This window comes from Lathyrus oleraceus, chromosome 4, assembly GCF_024323335.1.
Source record: "Lathyrus oleraceus cultivar Zhongwan6 chromosome 4, CAAS_Psat_ZW6_1.0, whole genome shotgun sequence".
NCBI lineage: Eukaryota > Viridiplantae > Streptophyta > Magnoliopsida > Fabales > Fabaceae > Lathyrus > Lathyrus oleraceus.
Window position 1 is genome coordinate 480845428 of NC_066582.1, and position 25746 is coordinate 480871173.

General features: G+C 36.0%; 2 protein-coding genes across 3 annotated transcripts; both read left to right on the forward strand.

Annotated features, from left to right (window-relative positions):
• Window positions 1–2582: 2582 nt before the first annotated feature.
• On the forward strand, window positions 2583–8263 carry LOC127076354 (TMV resistance protein N). Of its 2 annotated transcripts, none has more exons than XM_051017979.1 (7): window positions 2583–3466; window positions 3546–4626; window positions 4716–5018; window positions 5181–6726; window positions 6817–6929; window positions 7020–7106; window positions 7213–8263. In XM_051017979.1, the coding sequence occupies exons 1-7, from the start codon at window positions 2994–2996 to the stop codon at window positions 8197–8199; spliced, it is 4590 nt and encodes a 1529-aa protein (XP_050873936.1). In that variant the 5' UTR covers window positions 2583–2993; the 3' UTR covers window positions 8200–8263. The 2 variants fall into 2 exon arrangements, with proteins under 2 accessions (XP_050873936.1, XP_050873937.1); XM_051017980.1 differs by having other exon boundaries at window positions 6826–6929.
• A 10651-nt stretch (window positions 8264–18914) lies between these two features.
• On the forward strand, window positions 18915–20399 carry LOC127138080 (uncharacterized). Its single transcript, XM_051064485.1, has 4 exons — window positions 18915–18987; window positions 19502–19644; window positions 19714–19767; window positions 20061–20399. Exons 1-4 carry the CDS (start codon window positions 18915–18917, stop codon window positions 20397–20399), a joined length of 609 nt encoding a protein of 202 aa, XP_050920442.1.
• The last annotated feature ends 5347 nt before the right edge of the window (window positions 20400–25746 follow it).

Here is a 25746-nt window from a genome sequence, read left to right on the forward strand (position 1 = left end):
GAATTATTGAGTGCCCCTTTGTTAGACGACGAAACTGGGGGAGAGACATCCGGTCAAGCAAGGGGGCAAGGTATAAATTTAAAATACCTTAAACAATAATATGCCAGTATAATATTGTTTGAAGATTCAACCGAGTACGAGAAAATAATAAAAGCTCAGTGTTATATTATGATTTTATTTGATGATTTTTTGTTTCCAGAAAGTACATGTAATTATGTAAATATAATGTATTTACCTTTATTACGCAACATTAATAAGATAAACACATATAGTTGGGGTTCAGCTGTGTTGGCTCATCTATATAGTGCAATGTCTAAAACTGCAAAAAAGAATACCTGTACTTTTTTTTTCATGTGTGTATTTACTTCAAGCTTGGGGTTGGTCAAGAATGCCATCGTTCGCCCTGATAAACGAGCACCCATCCGTGTTCCTGTTTGCCACCAAGTAAGTCTAACACTTTACCATTGAGTTAATTATATTTTATATTATAATTAACAGTAAATAATATTTTTCACTTTTTTTTAATCTAAGGTGGTTAGTAAGGGGGATGAACTACAATAGGTGTCTGAAACACGCTATTGTAGTCTATCGCAATCTATTGGACCACATTGGACATGATGATGTAATACTCCTACACAACTATATTTTAATTTAAAAATATTTAGCAAATTATTTTCCATATAATCGCTTCGTATTGTTTTACAGTTTATCTGGATGCCATATTTGGGCCTGGATCATGATGTGAACCATGATGATGTTGTAGTTTGGACAGCGAAGACACTGATTATCCGATTCACTACGGTGGAAATGCACCAGAGTGACCGGGTCAAACTGCAGTTCGACAGGCTACAATAGATTTCAGAATCTCCCACGTGTTTGGGGAATTGGCATCAAAAAAGGGTTGATTCACAATGAGATTATTCTGACTGGAGAGACTTTGCAAAAGAGATGTGTCGTCAATGGAGGAATCGATGACAACACATCTTAAACGAACCAGCCATCCATGGTGCAAGACCGACTCAACAATATATGGCATGGTTTAGGTCGATAACAACTCAACAATTTGTATCTGAGCCGCGGTATTTGATGGATCCATGCCAACTTGCTTCGTCATTGTACGCCTCACAACAATTCCCCATCCAACACCAATGTGAACCCATCCCAACCTAACAATCAACCACACAACATCAACCTACCACATACACACAACAACCAAACACCCAACCTCGCAACCCGTTCATGCCATCCACCCAACAACCAAACACCCAACCTCGCAATCCGTTCATGCCATCCACCCAACAACCAACCACCCAACGTCGCAATCCATTCATACCACCCACCCAAACACAATACCAAGAATCAAACCCCACAACCACAACCGTCTATAGCCCAGATGATTCATATAAGTCACTTCATCGTAGACCCCCACCAATGACCACCCAAACATCCCATCAACATAACATCCAACCATTGTTTAACTATATTACATCCCATGAGCCATTGTTTCGTTTTCAAAACGACTTAACATCCCAATTTGGGCAACTATACCGTCCCCAATCCACCAAACCCCAACGACCTAACTACGATGACATGGGCATTGAACTCCATTACGGAAGCGCCGTTGGCTAGAGCCCCTCCGGATATTGGGAACAAATGATGACACATCTGTCAAATACCGCTGGAACTTCCGCCAGACCTACCCACCAGTCATTGCTCGATCAGGTCACCACACAAAGACCTCAAACACCTCAAGAAAATCGTGGGAGACCTCGGAGACAAACTAACGCACCTGGATGTGAAACAGGGGGACGTTATAATCAAGCCGGTCATTAGTTTATTGTCAGTCAAATGTAACAAATTATTACAACATTAATAATTTTTTTCCATTACTATTTTTTATTTATTAAATAAACAAAATTTTAAAAAAAAATACAAGGGGTGTATGCGCCAGATGAATTGGCGCATACACCATCACCATCCATTACACTTAGGCACCAGGAGCATTGACGCCTCCTCATGAGGGTCAATGCATGCGTCAATAGCATTGACACCTCCTCATGAGGAGCACAATGCATGCGTCAATGCTATTGGCGTCTCATCTTCATGCTTTGGGGTACGTCAATTCATTTGACGCACCTTCTTATAAAACTGATTATTTGGATTTTTCTTTAATTATTGATTTTTTTTTTTAAATTGGTTATTTTAAAAAAAATTCAATATTTCCAAAATAAAATTACTTTCTTTAATTCTTAACTTGTACATTTAAAATACAAATTAACATTATCCATTTAATAAAAGTGTAATATATAATGACAATATTATTGCATTTTTATTTTTTAATCTGTGTGAAAAAATTATAATAATTAAAATTTAAGATTTTTTTATAATAGTTATCAAAATATTTTATTTTTGGAAAAGAAGAGATAGTATTTTAGTGGTTTAGTTTTTTTAAAAATATTTTAGTGGTTTTGTAATTTAAAATTTAATGACCTGTGCATTGTTCTTAATTCATAGAGAGGGAATCTATTTTAAAAATAACACTATTTTTTGTTGTTGTGAAGTTCCACCTACAACCCGTTTGGTCAAAGCGGGAAAGGTTTTGGTGAGGGGACCAACACAGACATATTCCCTCTTGTCTTCCATTTTTAAATCCTTGATTTTATCAATCACCTTGTCTAAACTCCCATTAGTTCAATATTTAATTAAATTAGTGTTAGTTAAACCCACCGACGAACCTCAACTTGTCATGTTTATTGGTAAGAGATCCTCTCCATTAGTACTATTACTCTTCTTCTTCCATTCGGGTGGTGGTTAATGCTCCAGATCTTCGTGACGCATTCTCTCATATCTACGACGCAGTCAACACCACAGCAAAAGCGTTGACAAAGAGTAAGTTGGAAAGAGAAAAAAATCAGCCTCTTTCTTGGACCTTTCTTTGCACGAGAAGCTAAAAGAAAGAAAAAAGTGGTGATAACTAATTGATTATCTGAAATATGGGTACTTCTGAAAAAGAGTACGATGTATTCATTAGCTTTAGGGGAGAGGACACTCGTAAAACCTTCACTGCCCAGCTTCATCAAGCTCTTACAGATAACAATATCAATACATACATTGATTATATTCTTAAAAAAGGAGATGAGGTTGGACCTTCTCTTGCCAAAGCAATCAAGGACTCACATATCTCTCTTGTAGTTTTCTCAGAAAACTATGCAACTTCAAAATGGTGCTTGGATGAACTCCTCCACATACTCCACTGCAGACAACTTCATGGACAGGTAGTTATACCCGTCTTCTGTGATGTAGATCCATCACATGTACGTCATCAGAAAGAGACTTATCAGAAAGCATTTGCAAAATACATGAGAGAACTAGCCACCAGTAAATCTCATCTAGACAAAGTTTTGGAGTGGAAAGCTGCTCTCTCTTCCGCCGCCAATATATCTGGATGGGACTCTCGCAAATATAGGTCAGTAATTATAATTAATGCTGAAATGATGATTCGGAAATTTACCAAACTAAAGTTATCCTTTTTTTTTATCTTTCAGGGATTATTCTCAAGTTATCCAGGAAGTTGTGGCAGATGTTAAGCAGAAGTTGTCTCTCATGTTTCCTAATGAACTGAAGAGCCTTGTTAAAGTGGATGAAAAGGATGAACATATTGAATTATTACTGGAAAAGATACCAAGAATCGGAATTTGGGGCATGAGTGGAATAGGAAAGACAACTATAGCTAAACAGATGTTTGCCAAGAACTTTGCGCATTATGATAACGTGTGTTTCTTGGAAAATGTAAGTGAAGAATCAGATAAGTTTGGACAAATGTATGTTCGTAATAAGCTTCTTAGTGAGCTTCTGAAGCGAGAAATTACTGCATCTAACGTTCACGGACAACACACGTTCATCAAGAGGAGGCTCGGTGGTAAAAAAAGTTTTATTGTACTTGATGATGTTGATAATGCTACACAATTAGATGATTTGTGTGGAGTACTTGACGACCTTGGACATAACAGTAGACTCATTATCACAACGAGAAACAAAGATATTCTCAGTGGAAAAGTTGATAAGATATATGAGGTCACACCATGGAAGCTTAAAGACTCTCTAAAGCTTTTCAGCTTAGGAGCCTTTCAGCAAAGCTATCCCAGAGAGGGGTACGAGCGTATCTCGGAAAGGGCAGTCGAATATGCAGGAGGTGTTCCAATAGCTTTAAAAGTTTTGGGTTTGCATTTTAAATCAAAAAAGCCAAAGTCTTGGGTATCTGAGTTGAATGATTATGAGAACAAAGGAGAAACCTTCCCCGGTATTCAAAAAGTGTTAGAGCTAAGTTATAATGGATTATCATGGCGAGAGAAAGAGATGTTTCTAGACATTGCATTCTTTTTCAAAGATGAAAACAAAGACTTGGTCACAAGGATACTAAATACATGTGATTTCAATGCAACTAATGGAGTAGAAATCCTAGAAAATAAAGCTCTTATATCCATTTCAAACAGTAATACCATACAGATTCATGGCTTACTACAAAAGATGGCATTTGATATTGCTCGACAAGAAGACAATGATCGAGGAAAGCGTCGCCGACTGAAAGATGCTAAAGACATTTGTGATGTCATTAGAAATAACAAGGTATGGGGTGTTAAGTGTTAAACAGTTTCTAAATATAAAATTATACTTGATTTGCTGTGGTAATGTAGTGACTTCTTTGAATTTGTTAGGGCATTGATGCAGTTGAAGGAATAATATTAGATTTGTCTCAAAAACTAGATTTAGAGGTTCAAGCTGACACATTCAACTTGATGACTGAATTAAGATTTCTTAAATTCCACGTCCCCAAAGGTAAGAAGAAATTTGGCACCGTGCATCTTCCTGAAAATTTTAAGCTATATTTTGACAAATTGGCATACCTTGAATGGAATGGGTATCCCTTGAAGTCTCTCCCAGAACCTGTTCGCGCTGAGCAGCTGATTCAGATTTGTTTGCCGCACAGCAACATTGAACATCTTTGGTTCAAGAAACAGGTGTGTGTACTTGTTGTATACTTATTCATTTGGTTTATGCAGCTCTTTATTTGTTTTTGCTTCCTTTGTATGGTGTGAAAATGAATGGATGCTTGAAAGACCAATGTAAGTTAAATTTGAGAATCTTAATAAGATTTGAAGTTTCGTTTTGAATTATTACAGAAACTTGTGAATTTAGAGGCAATCGATCTAAGTGGGTGCAAAAAGTTGAAGAACCTCCCTGATTTGTCTGGGGCGCCAAAACTCAAACAGTTGCGCCTTTCTGGTTGTGAAGAATTACTTGAAGTTCAGGCTTCTGCTTTTTCTAAGGACACACTTGTTACTTTGCTACTGGACGGGTGCAAAAAATTGTCAAGTCTTATGGGTGAGAGGCATTTAAAATCTCTAGCGAACTTCAGTGTCAAAGGCTGCTATGGTCTGAAGGAATTTTCGTTGTCATCGGATTCACTAAGAAGGTTGGATTTGAGCAATACAGGAATCGAAATATTGCACCCATCGATTGGTGGTATGACCAATCTTTATTCGTTAAATCTAGAAGGTTTAAATCTAACAAGTCTACCGATTGAACTGTCTCACTTGGCACTTACTGAACTTCGGGTTTCTAAGTGCAGTGTAGTAACTAAATCAAAGTTAAAAGCCCTATTTGATGGTCTAAGATCATTAACATTACTACACTTGAAAGACTGTTGTAACTTGTTTGAACTCCCTGCAAACATCAGTTCCTTATCATCATTGCAAGAGTTAAGACTAGATGGAAGCAATGTGAAGGAGTTGCCTGCTAGCATCAAATACCTGTTAGAGCTAGAAGTTCAGTCTTTAGACAATTGCAGTAAGCTTCAATGTCTGCCAGAACTGCCTTTAAGCATCAAAGAGTTTCAGGCTGACAACTGCTTGTCGTTAACGACAGTATCCACTTTGAAGACTTTTTCAGTAAACATGATTGGACAGAACAAATACATTTCATTTCAGAATAGCATTAAGATGGAATTGGATGGACCCTCCCTTGCCTGCATGACGGAAGATGCCATGTTAACAATGAAAAGTGCTGCCTTTCACAATGTATTAGTGAGAAAGTACAGATTCCAAACCCACAGCTACAATTATAACAGCGCCGAGGTATGTCTGCCAGGACACAGAATTCCAAGTCAGTTCAAACAACGATCCACCACATATGCCTCCTTAACTATCGACGTTCTCAACTGGGTTGGCTTCATTTTAGCAGTTGTCGTCACTCCATCTAACATAACACAAGAGAGTGAATACTTTGTTGGAATCCTATGTCAATGCTATTCGGAAGATGGAAGGACCGAGGTGGGAAATAAGTCTAAGTGGAAGCCTAAACTGGTTACAAATTTGAAAATGGATCACATTTTTGTATGGTACGATCCATTCCTCTGTGATACCATACTCAGAAGGAATGAAAGAAAGGTTTCTTTTAAATTCTGTATTACAACTTATACAACTAGCGGCAGAGAACTTGGTGACCTTTTAAAAATCAAAGAGTGCGGGGTTTGTCCAATTTACTACTCAGAAAGTCAGAAGGTTTTAGGCACAGGGAATTTAGACAAGGACTTGGAAAAAGAGTTGTATCAGGAAATTGAACACGAGAGATCAGTTGAAGGCTATGATGAGGGAGAAAGCATTGACATCGAACCAAATTACAAGGAAGGCACGGGCATGCAGAACCAAGAGTTGGACTGTTTAATCGGTATGAAACTTTTTAAATTCTCTCACAAATGTTGTATGTTATGTTTCTTTTGATGTTTTCATTTTACAAACTCACCGTTTGTTTTTCTAGTCTCTAAAGATACTCAGGTAAATGACAATACTCAACAAAAAGAAAATTTGGAAATTGAAACTTCTTCCAACAAACGAGAACAATCAGAATTGTCTATCAATAAAGAAATTAAGGTAATACTTACACCTTTGACCTCTTTATCCCTGCTAATTGTATCACAATCATCCTCTTCCAACAGAGGCATTATTTTTGTTATTCCACAGAGAGACGAGTCTTCTGGCGTTGATGAATCACACCCGTCTAATTTTCCAGCAAGATTGAGTGTAACAAACAAGTTGAAGATATATGAGGTTTTTTATTAATTCCTTAGTGAATTGAAATAAGCTTCATTCTTATTGCAAACTACTTTATTATTCGTTAATAATACTAACGTTTGATTGTATCTTGATCTACAAGGAAAGTAAGAATCTTCAACAATCACTACCATCATTAGTGAAGATTCCATCTCGTTCTTATACTAATTTGTTACAACTACAAGAAGCTCCCAACAAACTAAACCCAAACTCCTCAATGGCTGCTGAGAGTTCTTCAAGTAAACCATCTTCTTCAAAGGATCAAATAAGAAGAACTGAAGAAAACTCTTCACAGTTAAAGAAATTGAGTACTCAAGAACATTCTCCTGTCGATTATTCTGAGTACAAGAAAACTCTTGAAGACGACCCTTGGGCAATCATAGAGAAACTCTTATCTGATGAACTTGGTAGTACTTCACAGGCTTCTCAATCTACAACACAAGCAGAATCTAGTGAAACTCAGAACGAGTCAATCGAGATGCTGCTTGATGAGTTAAGGCAATTGGCATTTTCAAGGAACTTATTGAAAAATTTAAACAATGATGTGACCCTTGAAGAAAATGTGAAAGCTTTATTAGTTAAAATCACTGATAGAGCTAATGAGCTTTCTGAGAAACAAAGTTCTGGTATTGCTGATTTCACCACAATCTTTAATGAGGCCACAATCAATATTGACGAAGAAAAACGGAGCAATGTTACTCTTCAACAACTAAATGTGGACCATGAAGATTCAAAATCCAAGCTTCAAGAATCTAAAAACAAGATGAAGAAGTTCAAAGAGTCCATCATTGCTGGCGAGGATAAAATTAAGGTCATGGATGTTGAAATTGAAGATATTAAAGCACAGATTGTTTTGCTGGAGGAAAAAGCTCTTAAGGTTCAACAAGAGAAGTTGCAGTTAGAGGATGCCTTGCTGAAATGTAAAGAGAAGAGAAGTGGAATTTTCGATGAAGCTAAAAATGTAGCCTCTAAGACCATACAAATTCGCGAGAAGATTGATAATGTCAAAAAGAAGAAGATGGAGTTGGATTCAAATTATGAGATGCTTAAAGAACATTATGCCATAGTGAGACTATCATCTCCTTTTTAGAATTCAACTTATTATTCCTATAGATTTGATAGATTTGGTAACGGTTTATCCGTTTTTTTTTTAAACAATCACTTAGTTTTGAATAATTGTTTATAGGACCAAACTAAAAAAATCTAAAAAAATCATAAGGCATTTTATTTGCATATTTTTCAAAAGGATAATCGCGTGACAGTTGTTATAAGTTAAAATCGAATGTTTAATGAAGTACAAAAGTAAAAAGAAGGAACAAAGAGATGGGTGGTTTTTGACTTTGTCGAAATCCCAAATAAATTGGAAATCTGATGAACTTTGAGACAAAGTAAATGAAAAATAAAAGGTACTTCAATTAATTAAAGAAAAATTACAGAATCATAAATTTTCTCACAAACTCTCGCCCTGATTTGAATACTTTGAGTTCTATAGGATTTTGTAATGATATTGTCACCCGTTTTCTAATCCTAGAATCACTATATATACTAATGTGGAAAAAAAACGGTCTACAACGGTTATTTTTTCATCGTGTGACACGTATCTTCTATGAAGTTTTCAATCTTCTATCATGTTTTCACGTGTCTTCGACGTTTAGATAAGATTAAAGATCAATTATTTAATCTAATCCTTTTACTTCGTCTCAATCCTCACAATTTATGATTTGACCAGTCGAATGCAGAGAAAAACACTTTCAACATTAAAAAAAATGTTTAGTTAAAATTCAACGCCAAATATGTCAAACTCGACATTTATGGTCGAGTGTTTATTTCGTCGCACATATCACCATATGCCCTTATTTTAATTAAGTATCCTCTTAGTATCATATCCCTTTGAAATCTGCATGTTGAGAATTCCACACTAATGTTAACATAAAAAATAAAGTGCGAGAACAATTTCCAAATACTCCCCCTATAATTTCCATTATAAATAAATCTAGTTCTTAAATTTAATTAAATTTAATGAACAATTAATTTATGAATTATTAAATGGATCAAATATTTTGATTATTCAATCAATTTAAAAGATAAGTTTTTTCTTCACCAAAAGAAGTATATGAGAAGGATATATATATATAAACATATATTACACAAATGACAAGTTATTATAATTGGTCAAGTAGATGTGGTTTTTTATGTTGAGTGAGCTAATAAGATAACGTAGTTTTTATGATCAACAAAGACATTTGTTCAATAAAATGGTTATAAAATTGGATGTCTCCCACAAAGAAGAGAAGTAAGAGTGTTCATGGATGTGGGTCACTTACGAATCCGCTGAACCAAACCAATTTATAAATTATCCGAATTCATTTATTTACGGGTATACAATCCGTATAATTTTGGTTCAGATATCAGATTTGAGTTTTACAACCCGCAGACCCGTTGACCCAATCCATTGACGTGATTTTAATAATTTCTTCTTATTTTTATTATTATTTTAAATAAAAAGTATATAATTAATATCTCACTAATAACCATGATTTTTTCAAAAAAAAATATTATTCACCAATAATACTATTTGATCATTGAGTTTACGTAATTCTAAGATTAAATATTGTTTCATATTTTTTTCGTATCGTTTCCAACTTATGTATTTTATGGAAATAACGTGTCTTGTTGAATTTTATACTATTATAAAGTGTTATGTCGTGTTGATGAATTCTATTAGACATTATATGATGTGTTTCATTGAGTTTGAGTGTTATAAATGAGCATGATTGTATTGAGTTGTGTTACATTTTTTTAAAACTGACAAAAGTATCATAAAAAAATATTATTTTATTTGAAACACAACCCACAAACCCAATTCAATCCAACTCATTAATGAACTGGTCGATTCGGGTCGGTTTTGACAATGTAACACAACTCAGGTACAACCCAACCAATTAAAGTTTGAACGTGTCGGGTAACAGATTAGGTCAAATCAGATACAACCCAACCCGCGTAGGCCCCTAGAGAGAAGTATAGACTTTTGTCTCTTTTTATAAAATATGGTATCAACATGTCTCTATGTGATTCTTTTTACTGTATGTGTTATATATATTTTTCTAAAATTATTTATTCCCCATATTTTAATAATGCGAAGAGGGAGAACTATACTTTAAAGGTTTTTTTTTAATTTGAATAATGACAACTAAACTATACTTGTTAAAAAATATAAATATGCATGGTATTCCTATACGGGTAGATGATACTCAAAAGTCTTAGTAAATGACGGTGGTTAGGGTTTTAAATTTTATTTTGCGTACCAGAAGACTTTGCAAAAGAGTTCCGGTAGTCATTTTTCAAATATTTTTTAACTTTTTTTGTGTGTACTGGAAGAGTTTGCAAAAGAGTTCCGGTAGTAAATTTTTATGTACCAGAAAGACTTTGCAAAAGAGTTCCGTTAGTTGATTTTTGTGTACCGGAAGACTTTATAAGGAAGACGTGGGTTAGTAATGACCCTGACTTTCTCCTTATCCAAGACACGTCTTATTCCACATTTTTCCCTTATGGGCGAGGGAAGACTCAAGAGAAAGGCGATACCTCCCTCTCGGCGACCTTTCGTTATCGCCTCTCCTAGGGCGATCCCAACGCATCGCCCTAGGCAACACTTTTTGCAAATATAACACTACCTAGTCCCTCAGGCACGAGGCCTTTGGCAGTGGGCGAAGTGGTTTTCACCTGCAACTAATGGGAGTATCTCGAGAACTGGTGTTTCCCCTCGCGAGGTTTTAGATAACCTTAGGAGTCTAAGCTTTATAGGCACAATAATGTGTATTCTGGACGATGAGATGATAAGTCCCTCAGGTGAGGTGTTTAACCTTTTTAGGCAATATTTCTATCGAGCCCTCAAGCAAGACTTGACACCATCTCTTTGGAGCTTGATATAAGTCGCGCCTCTTAGGCGTGAGTCATTGGAAATAATTCCACCCGAGGAGACACTAAATCCCTCAGGGAAGAGTCTAATTAGTTTGAGGAATATAAGTTCCTCAGAAGCTGTAATGCATAGCTTGGATGATGTGACGCTAAGTCCCTCGGGCGAGATGTTTAACATTTTAGGCGGGACGTCCATCGAGCCCTCAAGAAAGATTTGACACCAAGTCCCCAGGGTTTGATATAAGTCACGCCACTTGGGTGTGAATTATTCAAAATAATCCCGCTCGATAAGACACTTAGTCCCCCAGGCAAGAGTCTAGTTAGTTTAAGGAATCTAAGTTCCTCATACAATGTAATGCATAACTCTGTTGATGAGACACTGAGTCCCTTAGGCGAGGAGTTTAACCTTTTAGGAGGGGCTTCCATCGAGCCCTCAAGTAAGACTTGAAACCAAGTCTCTGAGGCTTGATTTAAGTCGCACTTCTTAGGTGTGAGTTATTGGAAATAATTTTTGGTGTAAGCCCTAGAGGCCAATACTTTTGGTACTTGTATCGAATTATAAAAGGCATTTTCTTTATTATGGTTGATTAATAAAGTCCCTAGAATAGATAGTCCGTTTAATGTATTAAGTGTGACTTAATCATGAGAACACATTAAACATAAGGGCACTATTCTTAAAGTATCCGTAGTCGAGCTTTAGTGTGAAGTGGGATAACATTAAAGCATTAAGACTATTATGTTTGTAGACTGATGATCACATCTCATGGATCATGGATAAAGAGTTATCAAGTCTTAAACATGGGTATGAATATTAGGAGTAATATTTATACCGGATTGACCCTCTATGAGAATACTATATAGAAAGTTATGCAAAGTGTCATAAGTTATTCTCATGGTGATAATAGTGTATACCACTCTTCGACCTGAAACCACTATGGATCCTAGATGTAGAGTCGAGTGCTTTATTGCTGATCCAACGTTGTCCGTAACTGGATAACCATAAAGACAGTTGATGGGTACTCCACAAAGCATGCTGAGGGACATGAGTGTCCTAGATGGAATTTGCCAATCCTGCGTAACAGGATAAATGTCTATGGGCCCAATATTGAACTGGACAAGGGTGACACGGTCTATACCTTGTGTTCAATATAGACATAAGGGCAAAGGGGTAATTATACACATAATTATTATCACAGGAGGTTTTGTCAGATCACATGACATTTTCGTGACTTGGGTAGCAGTGATGTGTTGCTAGATACCGCTCACTGTTTATTATGTTAAATGCGTGATTTAATATAATTGCCAACGCCGCGAAAACCTATAGGGTCACACACAAAGGACGGATTGATGAGAGATAGAATAATTAAGGAACATCGTAAGGTACGGTGTACTTAAGAAGAATACGAAGTATGGTAAGGTACCAAATACTTAAGTGATTTTGGCATATTATGAGATATGGGCCAAAATACATTTAAGTGGACTTTTTGGCTTGAAGCTCACACAAGTGGTTCTATAAATAGAGCTCTTGTGCAGAAGCTTTGTATGGGAATACAACACAACTGAAGAGTTGGAATTTCGTATCTCTCTCTCACTCAAAGCCTTCATTCATAACAGCTAGCACTGCGATTGAAGGAATCCGTTCGTGTGGACTGAGTAGAGACGTTGTCATCGTTCAACGTTCGTGATCGCCCCGTGGATCTGTATCAAAGGTTTTGATCATTATCAAAGATCTGCACCAAAGGTTTGAATCGCCACAAGAGGTAACGATTCTATCACTGATCATGCCCATTCGTAAGGATCACTAAATGGAGAAATTTTTAAATTCCGCTGCGCCTTGGATGGCAATTCTCCTACAATAATCCCTCCCGAGGAGACACAAAGTCCCTCAGGTGAGAGTCTAATTAGTTTGAGGAATCTAAATTTCTCATATCCTTTAATGCATAGCCCGAATGATGAGATGTTAAGTTCCTCAAGCGAGACATTTAACCTTTTAGGATGGACTTCCATCAAGCCCTCAAGCAATACTTGACACCAAGCCTCAAGCGTTTGATATAGGTCGTGCCTCTTAGGCGTGAATTATTGGAAATAATCCTGCTCGAGGAGACACTAAGTCCTTCAAGCGAGAGTCTAATTAGTTTGAGGAATCTAAGTTCCTTAGACACTGTAATGCATAGCCCGAATGATGAGACATTGAGTACCTAAATCGGGGTGTTAAACCTTTAAGATGGGACTTCCATCGATCCCTCAAGCAAAACTTGACACCAAGTCACCGATGCTTGCTATAGGTCGCGCCTCTTAGGCGTGAATGATTGGAAATAATCCCGCCCAAAGAGACACTAAGTCCCTCAGATGAGAGTATAATTAGTTTGAGGAATCTAAGTTCCTCAAACGATGTAATGCATAACCCGACTAATGATACAAGGCGTTTAACCTTTAAGGAGAGACTTCCGTCGAGCCCTCAAGCAATACTTGACACCAAGTCTTCCGGGCTTGATATAGGTCGCGCCTCTTAGGCATGAATTATTGGAAATAATCTCGCATGAGGAAACACTAAGTTCCCTAGGAGAGAGTTATCGTGTGTCATGGTCAACTTATTTTCATAGCCCTGAAGGGGAGCAAAGGCCTTCCGATGAAGGTCCATCATTTGGATTTGCCTCGTAGGAAAGTAGGGATCTTCCGGTGGAAGTCATGTGTAATTGTATTTTTCCTTGAGAGGCGACAAGAATCCCATCTTGGGGATCATGCGCGTGTAATTGCCTTTATGGAGGGCACATATCCCATTCCGGGGATCCAACAAACGTAATTTCCTCCATGGATGGAAAGGATCCCATCTTGGGGATCCAACACATGTAATTGCCTCTACGGGTGTTTACCAGTAATTTCTGACAAACAACCGCTAGTCCTCCAATATTATCAATCTTGGTAACTTACAGGATCGACTAGATTGATCCTAGGACATGTGTCTCAAGAACTAGTGTTATGGTGTTTTGATTCATGATTAAGTTTGTTTCTGGTTTATGAATGGTAGTTAAGGTTTTTTGTCTAGCGTTAATGGTACAAAAGATAAAGGATAAATGGCAGTAATTCTATAAAAAGGATTTTTGAAAGATAACAAAGGCAATAGAAAAAAAAGTAAAGATAAATAACTTGAAGTAAAAGGTTTTAAGTTTGACAGATGCTGGAAATAAAGGTTTGGCGAAATGTAGGTTCAAAGATAAAATTAATGATGAAAGACTTTGAAGATAAAGGCATTTCGACAGAAAGCTTAAATAGCAATAAAGGCAATAAATGGTTTAATTTAAGTAACTTGCATTAAAACGAATAACATGACATGTAATCATGGTGTTTGTCATACCCCAAAATTTGCCCGTTGATATTACAAAGCATTTTCCAAAACCCTCTGACTTGATCTGCAAGGCACTGATATCAAATGGACAAAAGCCCAGCTCACAACAGGCCTAATCCAGAGTGGCCCAAAATAGCTTGCTCGCTAGGCGAGCAATTCCTTCGCCTAGCGAATATCTCAGCATGCCACTCGCCCAGCGAAGCATCAGGTCCAGAAAAAGCCCAGACCTAGCTTGCTCGCTAGGCGAGCAATTCCTTCGCCTAGCGAAGCTTGCGAAAATTTGAAGTTTTGGACCTCATTTTAAGCCCATTAGGTCACCACCACTACTACTATAAATACCAGCTCCTCTGCCACGAAAACAAACAGACACAGACGGACAGACGGACGAAAAACGGAGGAAGAGGGACGAAAACCCTGGCACAGAAACCCTGGAGGCTATTTTAGAAAGTTCCGAGTGCAGAAACCTTGAAGGCCGCTTCTCCGCTCCGAAGCTACCGCCGCCCAACTCAATCCGGCTTCCAAGCAACCAGTCCCTTTCAATATCGCAATCGCACACAGGTTTGCGTATCATCGTTGTTTTACGTTTACAATTGATATTCTTTACATACATGATGCATTCTGATTAAAGCTTTGATATGTAATTCGATTTCGTATGTGAATCTAAGTATGAACATCCTGTATAATTGCCTATGCTATGCCTGTGATCAAATGCCATAAGAGTGCAGGTTTTCTGAAGTCATGCTGCTGTCAAATTCCAAACCCGTGGCCGCTCGCTAGCTCATCGCTAGGCGAGCCTGCAGCGAGCATTCGCTGAGCCTTCGCTAGGCGAAGCAGAGGCGAACGGGACAGGGGCTGCTTTGTCTCTTTGTTGCCCATTTTATGTTTATCTAATCATGATTCTGCATTATTTGGCTTAACTTCCTGATTGTTATATTTATTTATGGGGCAATTTCCAATTGTATTTTGCCTCAATGCTCTAATCCGTGTGTTGCATGATGTAAAGGCTAGCATACTTCCAAAGAAATAACCGGCTAGGCATGCCGCTTTAGGTGTGGACATTCCTGAGGAGATGGTTTTTGGATGACCTAAGTTTAATATGGAGATTCATCTTGAATCACCAAGCTTGATTTTTAATGTATTGATTTCATTGATTTCCTGTGGACCTAATTACCTAACTGATTACGGCTATTTAATTAATTGTTAAAATCCGGACTTTAAATAAATAACATCGGACCTCTCTTTATTACCCCACGGTTTCGGTATTACGGTCATGTCCCGCGAATATGGGGATATCCTTAGCAAAGACCCTTCGGTTAAATCATCATAGTCCCTCGGACGTTGCCTTCGAAATTACGATTTTGTCCCTCGATGACCCTTCGGTGTAGCCTACGGTTAAATGATGATAGTCCCTTCGAATGCTAAGGTATTCTCACAACTGTTGCCTTCGATGACCTATCGATGACCCTACGATGACCCTTTGACATCCCAAGGATAAAACTACTTACTTCTCAATAGTAAGGACAGTTTTGCCCTCATAAGGATAGGAAATGCCCGGAAAGACCTCGGACAGGTATAACCTTAATTGCTCATTCATGACAAAAAATGCTTTTCACACCCCACACCTTTCAAACATCTTTTGGAAAATCACCACTTAGCATACATCCGTACTAGGATCATTGCCGAGTTATATTTTTCTAAACTACTTTCAAAAAAAAAACTATACGGGATAACCACTTTGTATACATTCATGCAAGAATCATTACAAAGTTAAATTCTCGTTTTCAAAACATCTTTCATACATTTCTCAACCACTTTTTCAAACCTAGAAAACATAAATGATTGAGCAATTAAGAGCCCATGGATAACCATGGATACAAAGGGTGCTAATACCTTCCCTTTGTATAAAGTACCTCCCGAACCTAAGAATTTAAAATTAAGGTCTTTCCTGTTCTTTTCCACCTTTCCTTAAGGGATAAAAGAAAAGTCGGTGGCGACTCTTGCTAACCGCGACATTGCGATTAAAAATCCATTAAAGTCCAGTTCACCGTATGACAGTGTTCTTCATACATACATTTTCAGCAAAGACTCATTTCTCTCGCTCCGGTACTTTGAGTATTTTTAGTGAATTTTTGTATATCAGTTTGAACACACTGAAATCTAAAAACTAAGACTCCTATTTATAACAATTCGACCCTAACGGTCTCTATACAGATGATTGCCATGTTCGACATTTTCAAACGCTGCGTGTCTCAGATGCTTCCACGCGTTCGCCTGATGAAACCACTTCGTTTGAATTTCAAATCCTTCCCGCTCGAAGCTTCGAATCTGCCAAACGCTGATGTCGAAGAGAACTTATGGAGACCCAAAAATCTTCTAAGTCTCAAGCTTCGACAAGAATGGTCCTTTCTCCCAAGAAAAGGATTTAATAAATAGTTCGACAAAGCCACTTTTATATTGTTCTCCAAAACATAATATTTTCAAAGAACTTCACCTAATTTTCGAAATCTCCAACTAACAAATTGCCCCCAATAAATGTCTATTTCGAATCAATGCAGAAATGGATATTTTTTGTAATCACCAGATTTCGACCAGAGATCTTTCATAGACCCAAAAGTCCATAATTGTCAGTTAATCATGACTTACTTTTTCAAAACGTCTCATCAAGACGTGCGTGCAGTTATTATCATCATGAATTTCAACTTCCAAGAAGAACGAACAGTAATCCCTGCACCTTCTTCACAGAAAAACCGCCACGTGGCCCACTACCTTTGCAAGGTGTAATCAGCCAACTCGTAGGTAAATACTATAAAAACCCATTGCCACTTCCTTTTTCATTTTCTACGAAAATTTTCATCTTTAACCTAAGTTCATCTCCAAACTTCTCTGAAACGTTTCTTCTTCTTCAAAAACCCTAATCTTTCAAAAAACCTCATAAACCCATAACAATGTCTTCTGATAAACAGCAAAAGAAATCAAAGAACATTAAAGGCGCTAGCTCTTCAAAAAGTTCTGCTTCTCAAAACATTCCAACAAGTAAAATCATAACTGTTGGGAATCAGGAGTACATTACTCCTATAAAACTCATCAAAGAACAAAAAGCAATATATGCTTCCCAGGTAATGATTCTCTCTTTACTCTCTAGAAATACTTTAGGATTTTTAGGCCCATTAGTTCCTGAAGGACATTTAGAGAAATGCACAAAGTTTTTTCCTTGTTATCACACTACAAAACCCATAGCAAATAAAACCGTTTCCTCTAGAAATGCTGAAGATTCGGTCCAAAGAGAGGCTTTTCAACTAGATTATATTACTGATAGTTTCAGACCCTTTCGTTCTTGCCCAACTGTAGACAAATCTTATTTAGCTTGGTTGACGAAAGTTGAGAAAAAGAAAGCTCGACTTTGGAAAGAATTAAGCATTTTCGACCTGATTCAGATGTCGAAACTAGGGTTTAGCTACTGCCAACCTTTGTTACTATCCAGTCTGTATTTCTGGGATAGTACGTATAATACCTTTCATCTCCCATGTGGAATGATAACTCCTACGCTCTTCGACGTAGCTTCCATTTCTAGACTCCCTCCGATAGGAGAAACTTTCGACCCTTATCAAGACTGCGAAAACTTAATTAACTTTAACGTCAAGAATGCTTTGTTCGGTACTTATATTAGTTTATATCATGCTGATGGGGAAGAAGTTTCCGACGTAGAACACATAGCGTTCTTGGGTCTGTGGTTATCCAAGTTTTTCTTCTGCTGTAAATCCCTGCAAGTTGCAAGGAGATTTCTAACACTTGCTAATCAATTGCACGTTGGCCGAAAGGTGTGTTTAAGTGAACTTCTATTGGCCAGCTTGTATGAGAGTCTAGGGTCTGCTAGTGCCAAGTTGAAGGAGTATAAAGCTGGTACAAACTTATTACTATTTGGGCCTTATTGGCTTCTTCAATTGTGGCTCAATGCCACCTTTGAACTCTCTTTGCCAACACATGGAAAAGTTGATGAAAATACCCCAGAGATAGTAAATCGAAGCATTGAAGGAACCAGACTCCTTCAGTTGACTCTAGTCGATGATGTGGATAATCTGCAAACTTCCCTTACCAAATATACCCTGATGTTCTCGAAGCGTCACAATTCCTCTCCTTCGATGGCTCAATTTTCCAGTCGAACCCATGGTCCTTCCTGGTTCACTGCTTCGCTTGAGGATGTTGTTAAGGACGCCAACGCAGAGATCGAAGATATATGGTGTGCCTTTCTCTTCCCAAGGATACTTGTTTCAAGATTCTTGCCAGTAAAAAGTCATGTTTTCTTGTTGGCTTACCAACCTAATTTTGTCTCTCGACATTTTGGGTTGTGTCAACTCATTCCTGTCTCTCTATTCAATTGAAAGCGCGAGATATGTTGGGCAGGGACTGATTGGAGCGCTCGAGACATTGCAACACATTAGGGATTCCATGCAAATTTTGCTGAATTTCAATTAATAGCATACCAACCATCATTCCATTCTACCAATGGGTGCGCCACTTGGTGGACAAATTTCTATTCTAAGAGCATGTTTACTACTGCTGAAATCAAGGAATGTCTAACAAAGGCCTTTTCATCTTTGCAGGAAAATGTCTACAATGGTAAGCTTACACATTCTGAAGAAATCCAAGCATTCCAAAAGTAATTTGAAACTGTCTATAACCCAATGGAACTTGTTCGAACCGTCTGTTATGCAGCGTCAATTTTAAAAGAGAAATTTGAAAAACAAATTGCCAAAAAGAAATTTCCCAAAGCTGTAAAACCTGAATTTAAATATGATTGGGCCTTTGAGTGCGAACCACCCAAATTTCCAAATTTACCCAGTGCAGACTTTGCTTTGTCATTTTTCCCCCTTACCCAAATTGGTTTACATGTGGGAACATTTTTAATGAACTAAAAAATGACCAACAAAGACCTGCTAAAAGAGTAGTTGCAACCAAACATACCTTAGACAGTTTCAAAGGCTTTCTTCACTTTGACTTGGATGCAGTGAGAATTATCTCTCCGACATGTGAAGGTGTGGAATGTTTGGATTTCTTGGTTTTACAACTCCTTTTCGTCTTTGGCTAATCTTTTAAACATTGCATGTTTCTACTAACTCACATTCTTCTTTAGCTGTTGAAAGGAAGGTGGTGAAGAAGGAGAAACCTGTGACGAAAGCTAGTTCGAATACCGCTTCTAAGCCAACTACCTCTTCGAGCCAGGGAGCTCCTTTTGCCAAGGATGATGCTCCAGAAAAAACAAAGAAGAGTTCAAAGGTATTACATCAAATAACTTCTTTGTCTCTTTCGTATTTCTCTAACTGTTTATAATTTTCCTTCCTTCAGGGTAGTGGCAAGCCTCCTCTAACGCCAAAGAAAAGAAAAGTCCCAACTGAAAATGTAATCTTTGTCGAAGATGATGAAGAAGAAACTCCTCCCACTCCACTTAAGAAGAAATAAAAAAAAAAGAATAAGGCAATAGTTGCCTCTTACCAAACAACTAAACAACAAGGTGTCGAAATTAAGATTCTCCCTCCTCCCTCAAAGGAAACTCAATCTCATCCCTCTGGTGGCGCAGTGCTGGAGCATATTGGGAGTAATTCTTTCGACCCTGAGGCTCAACAGATGAACTTTTATCCTGAGTCTTTTATCTTTCGATAAACTTCTTTTTTATTCTAACACTTTGTTTTCAGGAAAAACCTACCACTCCCCTCATCTCTACTGCCAATCAGAGTGATCCTTCGAGCGGTATGAATCCATCTCCTCCTCTGACAATCAGCGGTGTTGTTCAAAACAAAGGATCTTCGACTGGAGCACAAAATCTCGAAGAAGATAATGTCCAGAACGAACAAGAGACCTCTTCTCCTGGTGAAGATGGTAAAAAAGACTCGAAGCAAGCTGAAGAGAAGGATTCAGAAGAGAAAGAAGATTCTGAGGATACTTCCAGTAACTCTCCTCCAAGAGTTACGTTCCCTTCAGATTACGCTGACGAAGATGATCAGGATTCTGATGATATTGAGGGGTACTTTTAGCAAGATGAAGACATGAGTGAGGGAGAAGCTGATCTTGAAGGAAATCAGACTGGAACTGGTGATGCTATTGTCGAAACAATCCCAAATCCAACTAATGTTCGATCATCCACAATCCAGACTTCGCCTATATCACTTACTGAGGAGGAGAAAAATGCTTTGAAACAAAATGATCCCCTCAAGTATGTAAGATTGCTGATGGCTCAAAGAGAATCTTCTTCAGAAAAAATCATTTCTGGAGCTTCGACCCATTCTGGTACTAGTGCAAACGAAGTATCATGTGACGAACTACTTAAGAAGGTGAAGAAGGTTGTTTTTTATGTAGATCTCTTTGAAAAATTGAAGAAGGATGTGGGAGAAAGCTTTGGCATAAAGAAGCTGATAAGCAAGATCAACATCACTGATTTCCCCACTGATATAGGTGAAGCCCTTATTGACATCCAGAACCTCATTGACCAAGTTTGTGCTGAATACCATAGGGAGGTGGATGCTAAAGCAAAGCTTCTATCAACTGAACAAGCTTAAGCCAATGAGTTTGATAACGCCTTCGAACTTTAAAAGCCTCTGAGGAGTTAGTCGCTTCCAGAAAATCAGCCTAAGCAGAACTCGACACCTATACTGCTTCGATACAACTCTGGGAATCTCACATTGCAGAATTGCAGAAGAAGATTTTTGATGCTAAGGCGAAGCAGGCTGCTATCCAAGGCTTGGATAGTACTGAAGCTGATAATCTGGTGAAACAGAGCGTAGATCACGTCGAAAAGGCTACTGCTATGAATGAAGATATTGCGCGCCTTAGAGGGGTTCAAGCTGCTGTTCAGTACAAGATAGGCTTGGCGAAGATAAAGTATGATCGGATGAAGGCCATTATCCCTTTCTGATTTCCACTTGTATTTGTTCTATTCGACTCTTGTTTGTTTATAATTTGATTAAGACAGAGCCATCTTGGCAAAATTTGAAGTATAAATATATTCACCATCGTGGCTATGATAGTTCTTTGCTTACTACGTTGTTATGATTTTAACTTCATGCACAAATGGTTGATATCTAAATAAAGAAAAGATATGCAACATAAGAAAAAAAATTAAAAGAACATGTTCCCCTCGTGTTACATATCAGAGTGACTCCAACTATATACTCGATCGACAAGCAACTAAAGAGGTACAAGATCATCCTTTACATCAAGCTCCTACTGAGGTACTTGATTGTCTGTACTCTAAAGGAGCACAAACACAACAACACTAAAAGGGGGTGAGAATACAAATAATTTATGGTGGACAAAACAATCAGGATAGATTCACATATCATGGACTATACATATATCAAATATGCACCATAATTTTGATGGTTAAGGTATGAGGGTTCCATCTTCTACCATAACATATTCTTGAATAATAATAACAAATGAAAAACTCTAATTAAGTTTAGATTTGAGGGTAGAATGAATTATATTTCTCTTAGACCCAAACTTTAATGTGAGGCCCCTTAATTTTGGAAATTCTATATGATAGGACAACTTGCACACCCACAGGACCTATATCAATCGCTTATTATCATTTTCATCCAAAACTATTGATTTTATCTAATATTTTTAATATAAAAAATTTAGATCTTAAATTATGTCCAAATTATTTCTTATATTTTTAAATATATTTTAAATTTATATTATGTTGTGTTATTTAAATTTTATGAGTGAATATTATTTTTTCTTACATTTCATAATTAAGTCTTGAGGAAGCTGCCATTCACATCATCTTTGTGCCCTTTGTGTCATTCACATCATCCACCCAATAACAAATCCCCGTCCAAGAACAATGTCAACCCACCCAAACCCAACGACCAACCTCACACCATCACCCTACCATATACACCCAACCACCAACCACCCAACCTCACAACCAATTCATGCCACACACCCAAACTCAAAATCAGGAATCAAACCCTAACCCCCAACAACCATACACAACCATCACAACAGTTTATAGCCCAAATGATTCATGCGATACAACGTCATGCCATCGTAGCCCCCCACCAATGAACACCCAAACATCTCATTGCCACAACACCCAACCATTGTTTGACTTTAGTACACCACATGAACCATTGCTTCGCTTCTAAAACAATTCAATGTCTCAATTCGGGCAACCATACCGTCCACATCCACCCAACCACAAAGACCCAACTACGATAACATGGGCACCAAACTCAATTACGGAAGTGTTGTTGGTGACAACTTCCCAGTTATTGGGGACAAATGATGACAAATCTATCAAATGTCATTGGACCTTCCACCAGACCTTCACACCAGCCACCATTGCATCATGTCAGCATTCAAAGACCTCAAACACCTCAGAAAAATCGTGGGAGACCTCGAAGACAGACTAACGCACCATAATTTTTATTCCGAATTTCCGATTTAAGAACCATCACTTAATCAGACCTTGATCGACACAACTAATAAAGACTTCTCTTAAGAGTGTTCTCAACATCAAAATCAAACAGGCTGGTGTAGACTTCATACTTGTAAGCACATAGACCCATATTCTCCCCCTTTTTGATGTTGACAACACATCAATATGACAGCTATTTAAGAACATAGATCAACCAAGGATGCACAAGAATTTACAACGAAAATACACTTCTTTAATTAAAAAGCAATTGAATAAAAGTACAAAGTAAACACTATAAAAATAAGAGATACAAAAGTGAGACCACTACTATGTATTCTTGTCAAGTGAACAACTTAGTAGGAAAATACATTATATCTTGTAAAATGATGAGCCATGAAGTTGATCTTCTCAGCTATCCTCTTCTGTCTTTTGATGACTTCTTGGACAAAACAAATTCAATTTAAAACTGCACACAAATATTAAAAGATCTTTATTAAAATGTATTTAAACTGTAACATTAAATATTTTGATGTTATAAAAATATATTGAAATCGGAATTTAATTAATTTAAACCCAATAATTAATATTAGAATTATATATTTTTTGAAAAATTAGCAATATAAAATCAAATAATGGTATTCTTAAAAATAAATTAAAACAAACAATATATAATAATTGAGTAATATACTTTAAATTATGTTATTTTAACATTGAAATATTTTGATATTGAAAAAAATAAAAAATAAAATATTTCTATAAAAATAGTTATGTAGCTTCCAAAAAATATTAAATTTGTTTAATTTTAATAGTTGATTTGTTTTTAATTTTTGCATACAGTAAAAGCAAGCCGATTAAAAACTGCATTATTAATAGCAAATATTAAAATTATTTATTCTAAAAGCATTTATAAATGAGATTAATTGAAATACACTGTCAGTGTAAAAGAGTTTTACACCATCACTTAATTATAGACGTTGGATATTAAAAGAAGTTTGACTTTTATTTTAGAAATCTATAAAGTAATACAAACGGGTGATGGTGATGAACCGACGGTGTAAAACTTTTTACACTGACAGTGTATAGTAATTAATCTCTTTATAAAGTTATAGAAAAATTGATATTTTTGATTAAAAAATAAAAATTGGAAAAAAAATCAAAAGACTATTAAGAAATACGAGAATAATTATTGATTTATCTTTAAGTTTGGGATACATAACATTAAATATTTTGACCTAATAATTAATTAGAATTTATTATACTATTAAAATTTATTATAATTAATTACATAATAATTAATAGATATTATTAAAGAATTAGAGTAGTAAAAAAATCTAGTTATAAGAAGAATAATTATTTTTTATATTTTCTTAAATATATTTTAAATTTCTATTATGTTGTGTTGTTAAAATTTTATGAGTGAATATTATTTTTTCTTACACTAGTAAAGGACCCGTGCGTTCGCACGGGTCGCGCAAGTGCAATAATTTATTTTTAAAAAATTAAAATATAATATATTTTTTGTTTATATATATATATATATATATATATATATATATATATATATATATATATATATATATATATATATATATATATATATATATATATATATAGTTGGATCAACGTACACAAATTTATTGCATAAGAGTTTTTTTTAATGTAATGGATGTTAAATGATCAATAAATGGGTTTAAAAAATTTCCACAAATAATTTTTTCCAGTTTGGGACATAATAAAGTAAAACATTATTAATTTATAGTAATATAATTTGCTTAATTTTTTTGTATACTATATTAAGGAAATAATCAAAAAATATAATACAAAAATATTTTTACAATTTATTGATATATTGATATATAATAAACATTCCATTGTTAATGTTATGAATAAACATTCCATTTATCATTGACATTTTGGACATAAGAAATAAAAATATATTTATTTAGTAATGGATGAAATTTTCCAATCTGTTACTAATTTGAGGTATAAAAGCGCAAATATTAACCTTCATAATAAATGATTATTTAACCAAAATACATAAACCATGTAAAAGAAATACCAGAACCTCATTTGTTTTAAAATATAGTAATGAATACTACAAAATGTTGAAATTAATTGCAATTGATACAGTAAGGTTTAATACAACAAAAGATATTGAAATAAAAGGTTCACAATTTTAGTTAAAATTGTGAGAAATAAGTCCAGCAACAAAAATGATTTAACTTCGTACAATTCTTTGGTCCTTAAAAAACTGGGTTTATACAAAACCTGCCCGCAACATTTTATGAAGTGATGATTCAAAACCTGCCCGCAACCTTAAAAAACTACAATAATAACTAATTTGATTTCAGGATATTGATTTCATTTTGGAATGATAAGATTGCAACAACAATAAAATAACGGTAATATTTTTTAATAGTATAAATAGGTAATTTATTTTATCACATTTTTCACTCACATCTAGTCTAAATTTGACCAATTTATTTTATTTAATTTTAATTTTTTTGTGTACACATTTCATTTGAAAATGAACCTCAATCAACATAACACATGCTCCAATTTTATGCAAAATGATGGAAGTCCTCATTGTATCCCAAATCAACAAAACACCCCATATTTTGGAAATCCATCTCTTATTCAAAATCCACACCATAATTCAAGATTTCAAAATTCTCTTTTTATCCCAAATCCATAAAATAATTCACCCATTGAAAATTACTCATATCATACATCACCTTACCCAATGAAAAACTCTCTTTTAATGTATTTTGATATATTTGAATCAATTTTTTAATTATATTTTATATAATATATAGTGGGATTTAGTGAGACCCATTTTCTTAGCCCACTTTAATTATTTACAATCATTTTCTTGTACAACTAAATACATAGAGAATTGATATTCTTATTGATTTATTACAAATCATGCATAACATTAATTATCTTACGGCTGGATTATT

Excerpts from the sequence above, each read along its gene's own strand:
- LOC127138080 (XM_051064485.1), top strand. The coding sequence starts at position 18,915 with ATGTTTACTACTGCTGAAATCAAGGAATGTCTAACAAAGGCCTTTTCA. Across the intron at positions 18,988-19,501 it reads GCAGGAAAATGTCTACAATG|CTGTTGAAAGGAAGGTGGTG; the intron begins GTAAGCTTACAC and ends ATTCTTCTTTAG. Across the intron at positions 19,645-19,713 it reads AAACAAAGAAGAGTTCAAAG|GGTAGTGGCAAGCCTCCTCT; the intron begins GTATTACATCAA and ends TCCTTCCTTCAG.
- LOC127076354 (XM_051017979.1), top strand. The coding sequence starts at position 2,994 with ATGGGTACTTCTGAAAAAGAGTACGATGTATTCATTAGCTTTAGGGGA. Across the intron at positions 4,627-4,715 it reads ATGTCATTAGAAATAACAAG|GGCATTGATGCAGTTGAAGG; the intron begins GTATGGGGTGTT and ends TGAATTTGTTAG. Across the intron at positions 6,930-7,019 it reads CTATCAATAAAGAAATTAAG|AGAGACGAGTCTTCTGGCGT; the intron begins GTAATACTTACA and ends GTTATTCCACAG.